This window comes from Rutidosis leptorrhynchoides, unplaced genomic scaffold, assembly GCF_046630445.1.
Source record: "Rutidosis leptorrhynchoides isolate AG116_Rl617_1_P2 unplaced genomic scaffold, CSIRO_AGI_Rlap_v1 contig263, whole genome shotgun sequence".
Classification (NCBI taxonomy): Eukaryota; Viridiplantae; Streptophyta; class Magnoliopsida; order Asterales; family Asteraceae; genus Rutidosis; species Rutidosis leptorrhynchoides.
In genome coordinates this window covers 43,085-56,720 of record NW_027266510.1, presented here as the reverse complement: position 1 = coordinate 56,720, position 13,636 = coordinate 43,085, and the positions used below count along the sequence as shown (strand labels likewise).

Below are 13,636 nucleotides of genomic sequence, written 5' to 3'. Positions count from 1 at the left end.
CAGGGCCACGGCCCGACGGAGTTCGGAAAAGATATCCGGTGGTATAAATATTTTACTGAAAAAATAATAATATAAATAACTGTTTGAGATAATGTACTGTAAATGACGAGCAGCCTAGTGGTTAGGACATGCAACCTTATAAATAATTAAAATAATACTTAATTTCCAGGTGCAACGGCGAACCACACAATCAAATCAAGTAACGACCCTTTCATTTCAATAATGTCCATGCTATAATATGCTATTGAACTACTATTAAACAGTAACTAATGATGTTATTAGAAGCTCACTTTTATGCCTCTATACAATCATAAGTACGAGTTAATCTCGATTAAACATGATCAAATTTGACCTTGGTATTTATATTTTTAGTAACACAAGTCGGATAACATTATCCGTTTATCGTAATATTATCCCGATCCATATCTATATTATACATCTATCCGTTCCGTTGTAAATTTTCTATTTTGAATCGAGTTCTTAACGAATAATCATGTTTATGAATCGAATTATTATGTAATAAATATATAATATAACGACCTCTTTCAACGATTATTTTTATTCTAACAGTGAATAATATTTCTAGACATCATGGATAAAATATATATATATATATATACATGAATATAAATTTGAATATGTGATAAAATAGTAATGGAAGGGGATTGCAAAAATCTCATCATGGAACTTAGAAGAAGCAATCGAAGTTTTCTATCATGTGGCTATATAATTAGTGAAATCAAGCACAAGGCTATGATTTTCTTCTTGCTTTAATTTTGTCAAGCGGGACGGTAATTGACCGACTCACGGTTTAGCTCATTTAATTTTTATTATTCCGTTAAATTTAATTTATTGTAATAATTTATCACTTCATGTGGCGAATTTTATCCGTTTGGACGCGATTTTAACTTAATACAAAGAGCTATTTGAATTTTTTTTAAAAAAATAGTAATAATGCTCATTATTTTCACTCACAAACTAAATTGATACCAAATCTTTTGATTTATTTTATAATATTTAATACAAAATTACTCACATAAAATCCGTTCTTCAAAAATCGAATTCATAATCTCGCGAAAAAAACAACCTTCAATATTATGTCACGTATTTGTCAGAATAATTTCACTATTAAAAAGTACCAAAGCATGTATATATATACATATATATATTTTTTAAGTTAAAGCATGTATTTTCTTATTCATAACTAAATATATTGAATTAATTTCTTAAGGTGATATTATTTCAAGCGACTATGATAGAATCTCCAACTATAACAGTCAAAACATGAGCAATTATACATGTGGAGATCAGAGCTAGGACTTAAAGAATCTTATAATTGAAGGTCCAATACCAAATGTCAAGCGCATATATATGGATTTAATATCGCTAATTTTTTCTCCAAAAAAATAAAATATATCGCTAAGTAAAACGTTTTTATAACGCGGTTAACAAATGCTATCATTTTTTTTTCCGTCCATATATTATTTTCTCTCTCATGCATGTTGCTTATTGTCATGTCTCATCATCATGTATGATGACATTATCTCATTGCTAGGAGTTATAATATCATACATATCTTTTACTATCCATTATATCCAGACCACATGATCATTTGGCATAAATCAAAATACTCTATAACAATTCATAAAAGAATAAAAAAAAGATAAAATATATTGAATAAAAAATAATTCATTATTTATTTATTTTATATGTGTAATTAGATAAGTTAGGAATGTCTTCATATAAAAAAATAAAAATTAACGTGAAATATTTTAGAGATAAAAAATAAAAAGAGGAAATAAAATTAATATATAATTTGATGTATTAGGAACACTAAATATATATATATCATTCATATATTTCAAGATAGTAGTATCAGAATATCGGAACCATACAGATCGTCGTCGATGTAATTGTTACTAATGATTATTTTTCCCGATCAGTGGTCCAATACTAATTGTTCTATTCACTAAAATGATTATAGATAATGTTACGGATTAAAAATTCCTAATAACAGAACAGTGAAAAACCTTGTTCATAACTTTCGCAAAATAAGACTCAATTTACTGTTATTCTACTATTCAATGGGTTATGGTCGTCAGATCTTCTCCATCATCAACACCATCGTCATCCATCTCTTGGTCGCCGAACTTCGTGTGGGTCCCGATTCTGAGCTTCGTTTGGTTGTCGTTGGATCCTCAAAGTTGCATTTCTAGCCAATTATGACCGAATGATCTGTTGACGGCGTATCTCTGTAGATGGAGACAGAGCTTTGTCCACCGGATTAAGCCATTCTCTCCGTCTCAGAAATGTTCGCATGAGACGTGGTGGGTTTTCCACCAAGTTTTTCCTTCTTGATCTTATATTTTCCATTTGTGCATGTCCCTTTCGCTCTCTTGCTCGCCCTCTTAATTTTCTCTCAAATAAACACATCATTAATTATATATATATGCTGACTGATCGACGAAGCAGGATTTTGGGGTTTTCAGGCTCTTTGATAAACTCTCAAATTTTCTTCTACCTTGTGTAATTTAGAATTTATGTCTATGAGTTAGTGCTTTTTTCCTTTTCTTTTTGAATTTTCGCAATTCGATCTACTGTATTTGATAAACTTAATTTATCATTTGTTTTCAGATTTTCTATTTTGATTAAGGTATATGATATAGTGCCATTTTTGGTTGTGACCTTCCACTCTATTCAATTGTGAGAAATTTTTATCACTCTTTTTTTTCTAAATTCTAATATGCTAACTCGAGCAGATTTTGGTGGCTGGATGTTATTGAGATTTTTGTTTAATTATATATGTCAAGTTTATATTGTTTTCCTTCTTTTTCATGCTTTGCAGATTTTGAAATGATCAATTGGTTGCTTAGTTGTCGTTTTTCCTCACCCCCTGTATTGAAATTGCATTTTACGTTATGATTGACTCATTTTTTTTCATGGATCATTATTTGTCTCAAAACTTTCTCTTTTATTGTCATTCCATATTTTCTATTATTTTTCTTTGCAGCAATACTAATTATCCCATATGAAATCTTGTTTAAATATTTAATTTTATATCTTTATGTAGTTTTTTTTGCTAAACTTATAATTATGCAGGAATATGAAGCCTTTTAACTTCAAAAAAAAGTTATGCAAGAGGCCTTTCATTGTTTAAGGAATGCAATGAGAAGGTTGGTCTGTAAGTACTGGTATATGTGTGTGTGTTTTTTTTCCTTCAAATATGAGATTTTAGATACGCTTTAGTCATTATCTCTACATTGGAGCTCTTATGAGTTTGTTAGCCAAGAGTTTATGTTTTCATATATTCAAAATTATGTTTTCATTTTTTTTTATGAGAAATATAAAGTAAATTGTATTATCACGTTGGAGCATGTCTGTGTGTATCTTTTGTTTTTCGAAGAAATGGAACCTCGTTAGTGGATGCTTTAGTTCAACATGTATCCCATCATTTTAAACTTTTTTTTTGATGATTTTAAAATTTTGGTGTACTTATTTTGACATGTCATGTTATGTGACTAATATTTGAACTACAAATTGATTCTTTTATTATCAATATTGTGTCTTGATGAGACACTAATGGTTTTAGACCTATGTCATGATATGAAGTTACTTTTCGATCGTTCATCATATTATAAGGAGCTAAAATAAATTGAATTAAATCGAGTCTTATAAATATTTGATATTATTTTTGTTTCTAACTTGCAGGCATATAGAAATCAAAGAAATCTTGCGATTACAAATGGAAGTTCAGTAACACCTTGAGGTATGTTGTCTTATGGCATTAAACGCGTACATCTTTTCTCAAGTATGTCATTGTCATGTATTCTGAAATCAAATATGGCCTGTAGATTCAGTCAAATTTCTATTTGAGGATAGAAGAACAAGGAAGATATCTTCAAAAAATGTTTGAGAAACAAAGAAAAGATGGAAGAAGACAAGTTAAAGGCCAAAGTTTTGCTTATGTTCTTTTGCAGGTGTCTCTAGCATTTACACGAAATGGTTATACTATCCAATTAAATTAAGTATATTTAGAATAAGTATTACTATTGAAAAGTATTTAAATAATTGACTTCATATTGAACCTACATGTCTTTTAGCCTTTTTTTATGCTAATTGATTATTTTAAAAGAATTTTAAAATGTGCCTCCATTCGGACCTCATAAAAGGATTGCCTTCAAACATTTTCCTTCATTTAAGTTAAGTTCATGTTGGAATAGAAGTTGTGGCGGCTTATTAGACGTGGTTAAATTTTTATATTTTTATTCATTAGTTAAATGGAAGCTCTGTTTAATTTCTTCAAAGATGTTCATTCATTTCCTTAACTTCTTCAATAATATTTGTGTTGTCCTTTTCTGTTTTCTACAAGATCATTGATGAAATTTATGAAAGTTATTAAAGATGTATTCTATTTCTATGTCTAGTGTCTACCCATAGTGATGACATTGGTGTCCGCCTCTCTCCAGACCTCATCTCGCTTGTGATCTGAAGTTAAAGTTTTTAATTTTTTTTTTGGTCCTATATATCGAAATTTCAATTTAATTAGTTTCTTATTTATTTTTATGAATAGAACATGATCATCATTTTCTGCTGAACATATTCGATCTAAAAATAATCAAAATACTCGGTTATTAGCCTGTGGCTTGCCACACATTCAGTATCTAGTACATATGAATTCAATATCACTAAGTAAAAAGCTTTTAGAACGGTCGTTATGTCTTTCCTCTTAAAAATCCCGTCATATCCGTTGACACATAATTTTTTCTCTCTCATACATGTCTCATCATCATGCATGATGGCATTATCTTATTGAAAACTATATAGTCATGGGAGTTGTAATATCATACATGTTTCTTTACGTTCTGGTATAGAATTACTACATGAATTTATGATTATTTGGTGTAAATTATTATGAAAAATCATATTTGACAATTAATAAAAAGTTCGAGAAGGAGGTCAAAAATATTTAATTCCTTACCTATACTCACATGTGCAATTTAGATAAGGGGTGAATTTTGAACAATATTTTTTTTAGGAGGATGATGGACTGATGGCTTGAGCTGGGATGACGATTATAGATGTTCAAGATATAGAGATAAGTTTGATTTATAGATTAATGTGATTGCTTAGGTAGATAATGTAATATGTAAAAGAAAAAGTACTTTTCTTTGGCAAAAATTATACATGGAGTAACGTAATCTAGTTTCTAATTTATTTTTCATCAGAAAGAAAAAAAGTAAAATGAATTATCTATGTTTATTTATTTAAATTTAAATTGGATAAGATATATATAATTGATAAAAGAAAGTTATAAGTCGGGAGGAGATAAGTTTACTGTTATAATAAGTTTCTTTTTTAATGGATAACATAAAAGTGAGTTTAGATTGAATGTCTCTATTGACTTCACACATTACATCATATTATTGGACTAATTATTTTTACTCAGTTTAACAGACAATATACCTTAATTATTATAAAAAAATTACAAAACTCTTATTTTCCTTAGATCCAATCTGTCGAATCCAACTGAGTTGGATAAATGGTTATTTAACCTGAGGCAAATTGTTCTTTTGGTTTCTAGTAGTGTCACGATTCTAAGAACGGCTAGGGTGGAATCTTATCGGCTCTCATTGAGTGAAACGATGAAACTTAATTATGGTGCAAGTTTCCAACCTGAGCATTTGTCGAATAGTAATGGTGGCTAGGAACTGATGTGGTGAAGTTCTAGATACATAATCGGGCTTGATAGGTGGTGTGAAAAATGCACTCCGAGCAGATATTATGGTTCCCTTGAAAGCAACTGAGCTGGCTCATGCAGTTATTAGACATCGTCATTAAAGGAGATTACCGGATCTTGATGGATGAATTATTGGATCCAAATCCTAATTTTGTAAATAGTCATGAATTCATAAAGTCATTGAGTACAAAGTTAGGACTTTATATATATATGTAATTTATTTCTTTGTGTTTTCATTTTGTCAAAAAGGGATCGAAATAAGGTGGCAGACGCTTTGACACACCTTACTTTATAGCTTTCAGTTGTTAATTTTATTTTCAATTATCTCTCACATCATATAGAAAATTTAGTTCGTTGCGATCTTATTGGTTTTAATGAAATTATTAATTGTTAAAAAGAAAAAAATCTTTTTAAGTCAAAAGATTCAATTCGATATGATTTATTTAGATATTATCTTAGACTTATGTTTGACAAGAATGAGGAAATTAAGTCGAAACCTCACCAATTTCTATTCATTTATATTCTTGAGTAATTCGTTCGTTATGACGACATACGTTATAAATCATTTTCTTCATAAATATGTCTAAATACATATACTTTAAACTACAAAAATGGAAAATTGGGTAAATATTATGAATTAAAAGAAATTTATAATACACAAAAAGCCTCTCTCTTTTTTTCTCAATCATTTATCTTCAAATAAATCTGACTAAATATGGTAAAATAAATGAAAAGCCACATTCATGCATCATAAGTACATGACTTGATGATGGATGTATCATACATCATGTATACTACATAACATACATGAAAGAAAGAGAATAGCATTTGACTTCGTTTGATACAGAGAGAGAGAGAGGAGGTAAAGAAGACAGAATGAAGAGAAGAATTCAATCCGATCAAATACAATTTTGACGTCCGCAAGGACATCTCTCTCTATCACTTTCTCTCTCTAGAAAATAGAAAGAACTTTCTCTTTCTTAACAGTTTTCTCTCTCTAGATAGAGCAAAGAAACAGGGTACATACTGAGAGAGACACCGAGATTTCCAATTAATTTATATATAAAAATAAATCCCCCAAAACAATTTGATTCAAAACAGCTAAAAAACACAACTTTGAAGAAGAATCTCTCATTTGTTCGTTTAAGCTTGATTCTCAGGAAAACAAAACTAATATCTCTCGTTGGTTGGTTTGTTTGTTTGTTTGTACTGTACTATTCAGCTCACACCCTTGTTTCAGTCTGGTGAGTCCTTCTTCTCCTACAAGTCCTCTAAAGCTTTGACCTTTTTATGTTTACTTCACGACCCATTTCTGTTACTTGAAGCTATGGATCGTTGATTTCGATTTTGGGTTTCATTACCACTCTTCTGTTTGCTTTAGCTCATCAAGTTTCAATTTTTAGGATTATCAATTTTGGGTTTTTTTTTTCTTTCCAGATTTGGGTTGTCTTCACTATTTGGTCGACTTTGAATTAGGGATTATTGAGAATGATTGTTGGTCGGTTATGATGTATTTCATTGTCTCAGCTCTTTTCGTCTCTCCGAAACACACCCCAAGCTCGATTTTCTCTGCTTACATCTCTATTGAGCTTCTTTTTTTTTTTTTTTTTGGTGCTTTGCAGAGATTCATGTGAAAGGCTCCGAAGATTGTTCTTTTGTTCCAGATGATGTAATTCTAGAATGTTAAATGTACCAAAGCTCTGCCTTTAGTATCGATCTCCATTTGGTCTATGGCTTGCTTATGGTACAATCATATACTGGTCCACAACTAGTACTTTGAAGCTTCTAGCCTTGTTTGGGATTTAAGTGTAAATTAGGTTGAGTTATATCTGAAGCTTTTTTTGGAATTTTCGTGTAATTTCGTTTTATTCCATTAGTGCCTTGCTATATACCGGTACTTTTTGAGTCAATTTTTGTTTAAAAATATCCAATGATGGGACCGTCGGGGTCATCGAATCCAATCGGTGGTTCTCAGCCTGTTCCTGCTTCACTTTTGCGGTCAAACTCAGGATTAATGGGAGGTCAAGGTGGCCATTCTTCATTCCCTTCCCTTGTCTCGCCTCGAAACCAGTTCAATAATATCAATGTGCTTGGAAATGTGCCCAACATCCTTAATCAGCCATTTGGAAATGGAGGTTCAAGTATGGGATTTTCTGGGCCTGGGAGTACCCAGCGTTGGTGCATGGATACGGGAGCTGAGTCAGATCCACTTTCTAGTGTAGGCAATGGGTTAGGATTTAATGCTCCTTCGTCCTTTGTGTCGTCGAACATGGCAAACCCTAGTTCGTCCGGTCCAGTTCAAGGTCAGCAGTTCTCAAATCCTGATCAACAGCCAGGTCAGCAGCTCGACCCACAAAACTTTCAGCAGTTTTCCAGTCCTCATCCAAACCATCATCAACAGCAGCAGTTTCAACATTTAAGAGGTGTCAAGTTGGAGCCACAAGGAAATAACGACACACATGGACAGCCCCCTCAGAGTTTGAGAAATATCGGTCAAATTAAATTGGAACCTCAACAGATTCCGAGTTTAAGAAATCTGGGCCAGGTAAAGATGGAACCTCAACATTCAGATAATCAGTCATTGTTTCTGCATCAACAGCAGCAGCAACAACAACAATTTCTTCACATGCCGAGGCAGAGTCCTTCCCAAGCTGCTGCTCTTTTGCAACAACAAAGAATGTTACAAATTCAGCAGCAGCAGCAACAACAGCAACAACAGCAACAACTTCTCAAGGCAATGCCTCAACAACGGCCTCAAATGCCTCAGCAGTATCCACCTCAGAATATGTCATTAAGATCTCCAGTAAAACCAGCTTATGAACCTGGGATGTGTGCTCGGCGTTTGACACATTACATGTATCAGCAACAGCACAGGCCTGAAGTAAGATTTTTATCGTTTTAATGTTAGAGCATTGTCAGTGATAGTTTCCAACTTTTCAACTAACTAATGTGCATGCCTATATTCCTGCAGGACAATAACATTGAGTTTTGGAGGAAATTTGTTGCAGAGTATTTTGCTCCGAATGCGAAAAAGAAATGGTGTGTTTCTATGTATGGAAATGGCCGGCAAACAACTGGAGTTTTTCCCCAGGTCTGTTAAAAATTTATGTTAGTTGATTATTATGAACGTGTGTATTGATATTTTTGCTAATTTACCGTATTAGTTTGTTAGCTTATAGTTGTTAGGACTGTTGCTTCAAAGTTTTATGAGGATAGATTGTAATATTTTGTTGAAGTTTATGATTGCACTTCAGACACTAGACGGTTTAATGATATAAATTCTTATATTGATGCTGAGTGTTTGCGCAATGTGTAACAATGTATATTTCTTGTAAACATTTTAGGATGCTTTGCGCTGTGAAATATGCAACCGCAAGCCGGGCCGTGGTTTTGGTAATGCTCTTTCATCATACTTTTAAGCTTTTGTTTTGTTCCTTGTCGACATACTACAGATCTCAGCTATTGCTAGCTTGATTGTTATTTGTTCTCTCGCTACTGTATCTGATCTTTGTTTATATAATTTCAGAGGCAACTGCTGAGGTTCTTCCCAGGCTTTTCAAAATTAAGTACGAAAGTGGTACATTGGAAGAACTACTTTATGTTGATATGCCACGGGAGTATCAGAATGCTTCTGGTCAAATTGTTCTGGACTATGCAAAAGCTATACAGGAAAGTGTTTTTCAGCAACTTCGTGTGGTTCGTGATGGTCAGCTTCGAATAGTTTTCTCTCCCGATCTGAAGGTTGTAACATGAAAAGGATTCTGTTATTTCATTTCTAGGAACTTTAGCCTTTTGTACCTTTAGTAACTCCTTTGGTTCTCGGTTTGTTCTTTTCTTTTCACCAGATAGTCTCTTGGGAATTTTGTGCCTGGCGTCATGAAGAACTCATCCCTCGAAGATTGCTAATACCTCAGGTTTGTGATCAAGAATTCTTAATAGTAGATGATGTTTTGCTTCTTTTCGTTGATATAATAGTGCATTGACCCATTTGAATATGCCGGTGTCTAACATGTGTATTAGTCTGTTCTCTAAGTTTAACTGAATTGGCTCATTGTCATTGGAAAATATGAAAGAGTCTTTTGGTTGTCATGGTGATATATTCGATCTATCTGATTGTATTACAGGTCAGTCAGCTGGGGGCTGCAGCCCATAAGTACCAAACTGCTACCCAAAATACAACTAATTTATCTACTACAGAGTTGCAAAGCAATTGTAACACGTGAGTCATCTTTCTTTTCTTTTCTTTTTCCTTTTTTTCCCTTGTCTTCTACCATTTTGTTCAAGTAATTATTTCATTCTCTTTGGAATGTAAGGTATACGGGCATTAGTTGTTTCCCTATAATTTTTCGTTACTTCATGATTATGGAATATATATGAACTCCTTTGTTGAAATTTTATGAATATTTCTTTCTCCTTCAGATTTGTGACTTCAGCTCGGCAGTTGGCAAAAGCTTTAGAAGTGCCCTTGGTAAACGATTTGGGATACACAAAGAGATACGTCCGTTGTCTTCAGGTATCCATTCGTCTGAGATTCTAATTAGCAAATAATTGGATGGAAGAAGTACTATATCTCGCTGGGCTCACTTTCTTTATCACTTTTTGCCCACTTTGCAGATATCAGAAGTAGTTAATAGTATGAAGGACTTGATTGATTACAGTAGATATACTGGAACAGGACCTATGGGTAAACTTATAGCTATCTTTATGTGTTACTTATTTACGTCTATATTAATTATAAATCTGACTTGAATTTGCTGCTTTGAAGAGAGCCTAGCCAAATTCCCTCGCCGAACGAGTTCTTCATCAGGGCCTCGCAGCCAAGCTCAACAGAACGAGGAACATAAGCCACAAACACAGACACCGACACAGACACAGCAACCAGTTGGCCAGAACTCGAACAATGATCGAAGCTCTGTCTTGGCCAATGCAGTTCAGCTTGCTTCAAACAATGGTATTGCTAGTGTAAATAACTCGGTGCCTCCATCGTCGACCTCCACCACTAGTGTCATGCTTCACCAGAATTCTATGAATTCTAGGCATCAGAGTTCCATCAGTAATAATCCAAGCAGTCCGTATGGTGGGAATTCCGTACAGATGCCATCTCCTGGTGGGTCCACCTCCAATACAACTCCTCAGGGACAACCTAGCCCTACTTCATTTCAAGCACCGATGCCACCTTCATCATCAGGCAATCCTCCCCAGACATCCCATACCGGGGGCTTGACGGCCAGCTCACCGGCAAATATTCCTAATGAAGCCGACGCCACGAATGATCAGCAAAGTTCCGTCGAGAAGATCCTACAGGGGATGATGATGTCTAACCAGCTTAACAGCAGCAGCTCTGGCGGTATGGCCAGTTTTGGAAATGACGTGAAGAGTATAAACAGTAATATAACAGTTGTAAATGGTGGGAATGGCATGATGGGAAATGGGACGATGAACAATAATAATAATCCAGGCATGGGATTTGGTAATGGAATCAGTCACTCAGCTATGATGAATGGAATCAGAGCTGCAATGGGGAATAACTCGTCGATGATAAATGGAAGGGTAGGCATAAACATGGGAAGAGATCAACAAAGTCAGGATATATATGGTGGGCTTGGAGCAGTGAGTGGTTTCAATACTAATCTTCAGTTTGATTGGAAACCTTCTCCATAAATATTATGAAAAGTAAAACAAGAAAGGGATAATAGTCTGAGGTCAATCCTTCCTTGTTGTACTCCTGTCGGAAAAAGAAAGTTAAAACATATAGAATAGTGCTCTCGTTTTTACTATCAATGAAATGTTAAATCATCATCTTGAGTTGTTTTAGCCCTTTTCATTTAACTGGATTCTGGTTGAAAGAAAGATAAGAGAAAGAATTTAGATACAGTTGCTTGGATTTTTTTCTTACTGCTAACAGTCATCTAGCATTTTTGTGTTGACTCTCTTAGAGCTACTTGAAAAATAGACTATGTATGGAATATTGAATTTCCCGGCTTTTGTTTTTTTAGGCATGCTTTAGCAACTATTCCCTTAGTCTCTAAATGCATGTCTCTACGTAAAACAGGTATGCTTTGCTTCTACGTAGGTAAAGAGGCACGTATTTAGAGACGGATGTAGTATTATTGATTTGTGTCTAGTTTCGCTTTGCTGATGCTTATAAATTTTGTTCATGGTGATTCATGAATAGAAAATCTTTTCATTTATCACAGAGGATTGTCTATGCAAAGTAAATTTTGGCCATTTCAAGAAACTTATAACCCAAGTTTCAACTTGATAAGCCATGCAAACTTCAACCTGAGTGGATGAAGAATAATATGATTTTACTCATGGGTCATGTATTTACACCATACAAAACAAAGTTTTTCTTAAAACAGCTGTGCTATTCGAATATATAATTTAATTAACAAACTTGGCAGATGAGACGAGAGTAGCAAGCAAGCAACAAACAAATACAGCGTCGTTGCTTGCTTGCTGTCTCGGCTTGTTTCTTTTTACTCTAGATACTTATCAATGGTGGAGGACAAGGTGGTTTTAGGGACAGCACCAATGACACTTTCTTTCTTCTCCCCATTCTTGAAGAAGAGAACAGTTGGAATGCTCCTGATCCCATACTGAGTGGCGATATTTGGGCAGTCATCAGTGTTCACTTTGAAACAAGCGATTTTTCCGGCATATTCTTTCGCTAACTCGTCAATAACTGGTGCTATCATCCTGCAAGGTCCACACCATGGTGCCCAAAACTCCACCAATACTGGATTCTCATTTCCTATCACTTGACTCTCCCAAGCTTTATCTGTTACTTCTTTAACTGCATTCCAAAATATCACCATACCAGGTTAATTCCTAACTACTAGACAAAAAAGTAACTTTCACAGGAGCCAACAAAGCTTATCACCTAATTTCCCTTATCAAAACAATATTCAACATTATCTAATCCAAACAATCATCAACAAGTCATGGATGGTTTTTATAGAATTCTGCGGACATAAGAGGATTGGATAAGGTTATCCCCATTATCAATTGGTTCAGCACAAAGACAATGCACAAATAAATAAATATCTTTCAGATATATCAATAGATTATCATATCATTACAACTTTATAAGAGTTGAATTAGTCTACCTGCATCTACAGCTTCCTTAGCTTTGCAGACAATCCTAGGTTTCTGGGATCTGGTAGTAGCCAAGGAAAGACCGAAACTTGCAGAGAAGGAAACAATGGAGGACTTGTTGGTCGTCAACCCTTTAATACTTTGAATGTTGTTAAGCTTTTCCTTGTACTGAACTGGTTGTATCTGATAATATTGAGCTCTAGCAGTACCACCAACTATGCTCAATTGTAAACAGCTTCCCAAAGCCATTTTTAACTTGTAAATGTAAAAGTCAGCGGAAATTTGCTTCTGAAGATTTAGAATATCAGTTGAGATGTAGTATAGATATGGTTACAAAATAAATGTGAGGGCGTCAATAGTTTACAGAGAAATTGTGGATAACAACAAATGTTGGGATATAAAAGGAAAAAGATTTTCAATTACAGAACTCATCCTCATTGGCTCACCATAGACTCCTAATCTTTTGACAAGTTTGAGTGGTTGTTGTTAAAATATAGACCCCGCATCTATTTATTTACTTTAGGATTCGAGTACTCAAATCCTAAATATAACCATTACATACACAACTCATGAAAATGTTTCGAGTATTAGTCTTTCTACTACCATCCTTGTGGTACCATTTGATATTTTCTACGAATTAGATATATTCGATTATCAATAAATTAAAAAAATACACAGGTCAATTATTTATGGACGGAATATCATAAAGAGTTCACACAGATCGTGTGATCTAGTGATAAAAGAGTAAATAAGCAAGTTAGAGAATCAATCTGAAAAAATTCGAAAAAAAAAAAAATCACA

The 13,636-nt window shown here is 33.8% G+C and overlaps 2 protein-coding genes across 2 annotated transcripts; one reads left to right on the top strand and one right to left on the bottom strand.

Annotated features, from left to right (window-relative positions):
* Positions 1-7,670: 7,670 nt before the first annotated feature.
* LOC139882385 (transcriptional corepressor SEUSS-like) lies at positions 7,671-11,398 on the top strand. Its single transcript, XM_071866715.1, has 10 exons — positions 7,671-8,282; positions 8,316-8,618; positions 8,709-8,828; positions 9,082-9,130; positions 9,264-9,478; positions 9,583-9,651; positions 9,862-9,956; positions 10,157-10,250; positions 10,352-10,421; positions 10,503-11,398. The coding sequence occupies exons 1-10, from the start codon at positions 7,671-7,673 to the stop codon at positions 11,396-11,398; spliced, it is 2,523 nt and encodes an 840-aa protein (XP_071722816.1).
* An 818-nt stretch (positions 11,399-12,216) lies between these two features.
* LOC139882389 (uncharacterized) lies at positions 12,217-13,084 on the bottom strand. The gene is made up of 2 exons (XM_071866719.1): positions 12,847-13,084; positions 12,217-12,533 (listed from the first exon to the last, which is right to left on the bottom strand). Exons 1-2 carry the CDS (start codon positions 13,082-13,084, stop codon positions 12,217-12,219), a joined length of 555 nt encoding a protein of 184 aa, XP_071722820.1.
* Positions 13,085-13,636: the final 552 nt, after the last annotated feature.

Coding starts and splice junctions, on each gene's coding strand:
- LOC139882385 (XM_071866715.1), top strand. CDS start 7,671: ATGGGACCGTCGGGGTCATCGAATCCAATCGGTGGTTCTCAGCCTGTT. Junction 9,131..9,263: donor CAAGCCGGGCCGTGGTTTTG/GTAATGCTCTTT, acceptor ATATAATTTCAG/AGGCAACTGCTGAGGTTCTT. Junction 9,652..9,861: donor GAAGATTGCTAATACCTCAG/GTTTGTGATCAA, acceptor ATTGTATTACAG/GTCAGTCAGCTGGGGGCTGC.
- LOC139882389 (XM_071866719.1), bottom strand. CDS start 13,084: ATGGCTTTGGGAAGCTGTTTACAATTGAGCATAGTTGGTGGTACTGCT. Junction 12,534..12,846: donor TAAGGAAGCTGTAGATGCAG/GTAGACTAATTC, acceptor TTTGGAATGCAG/TTAAAGAAGTAACAGATAAA.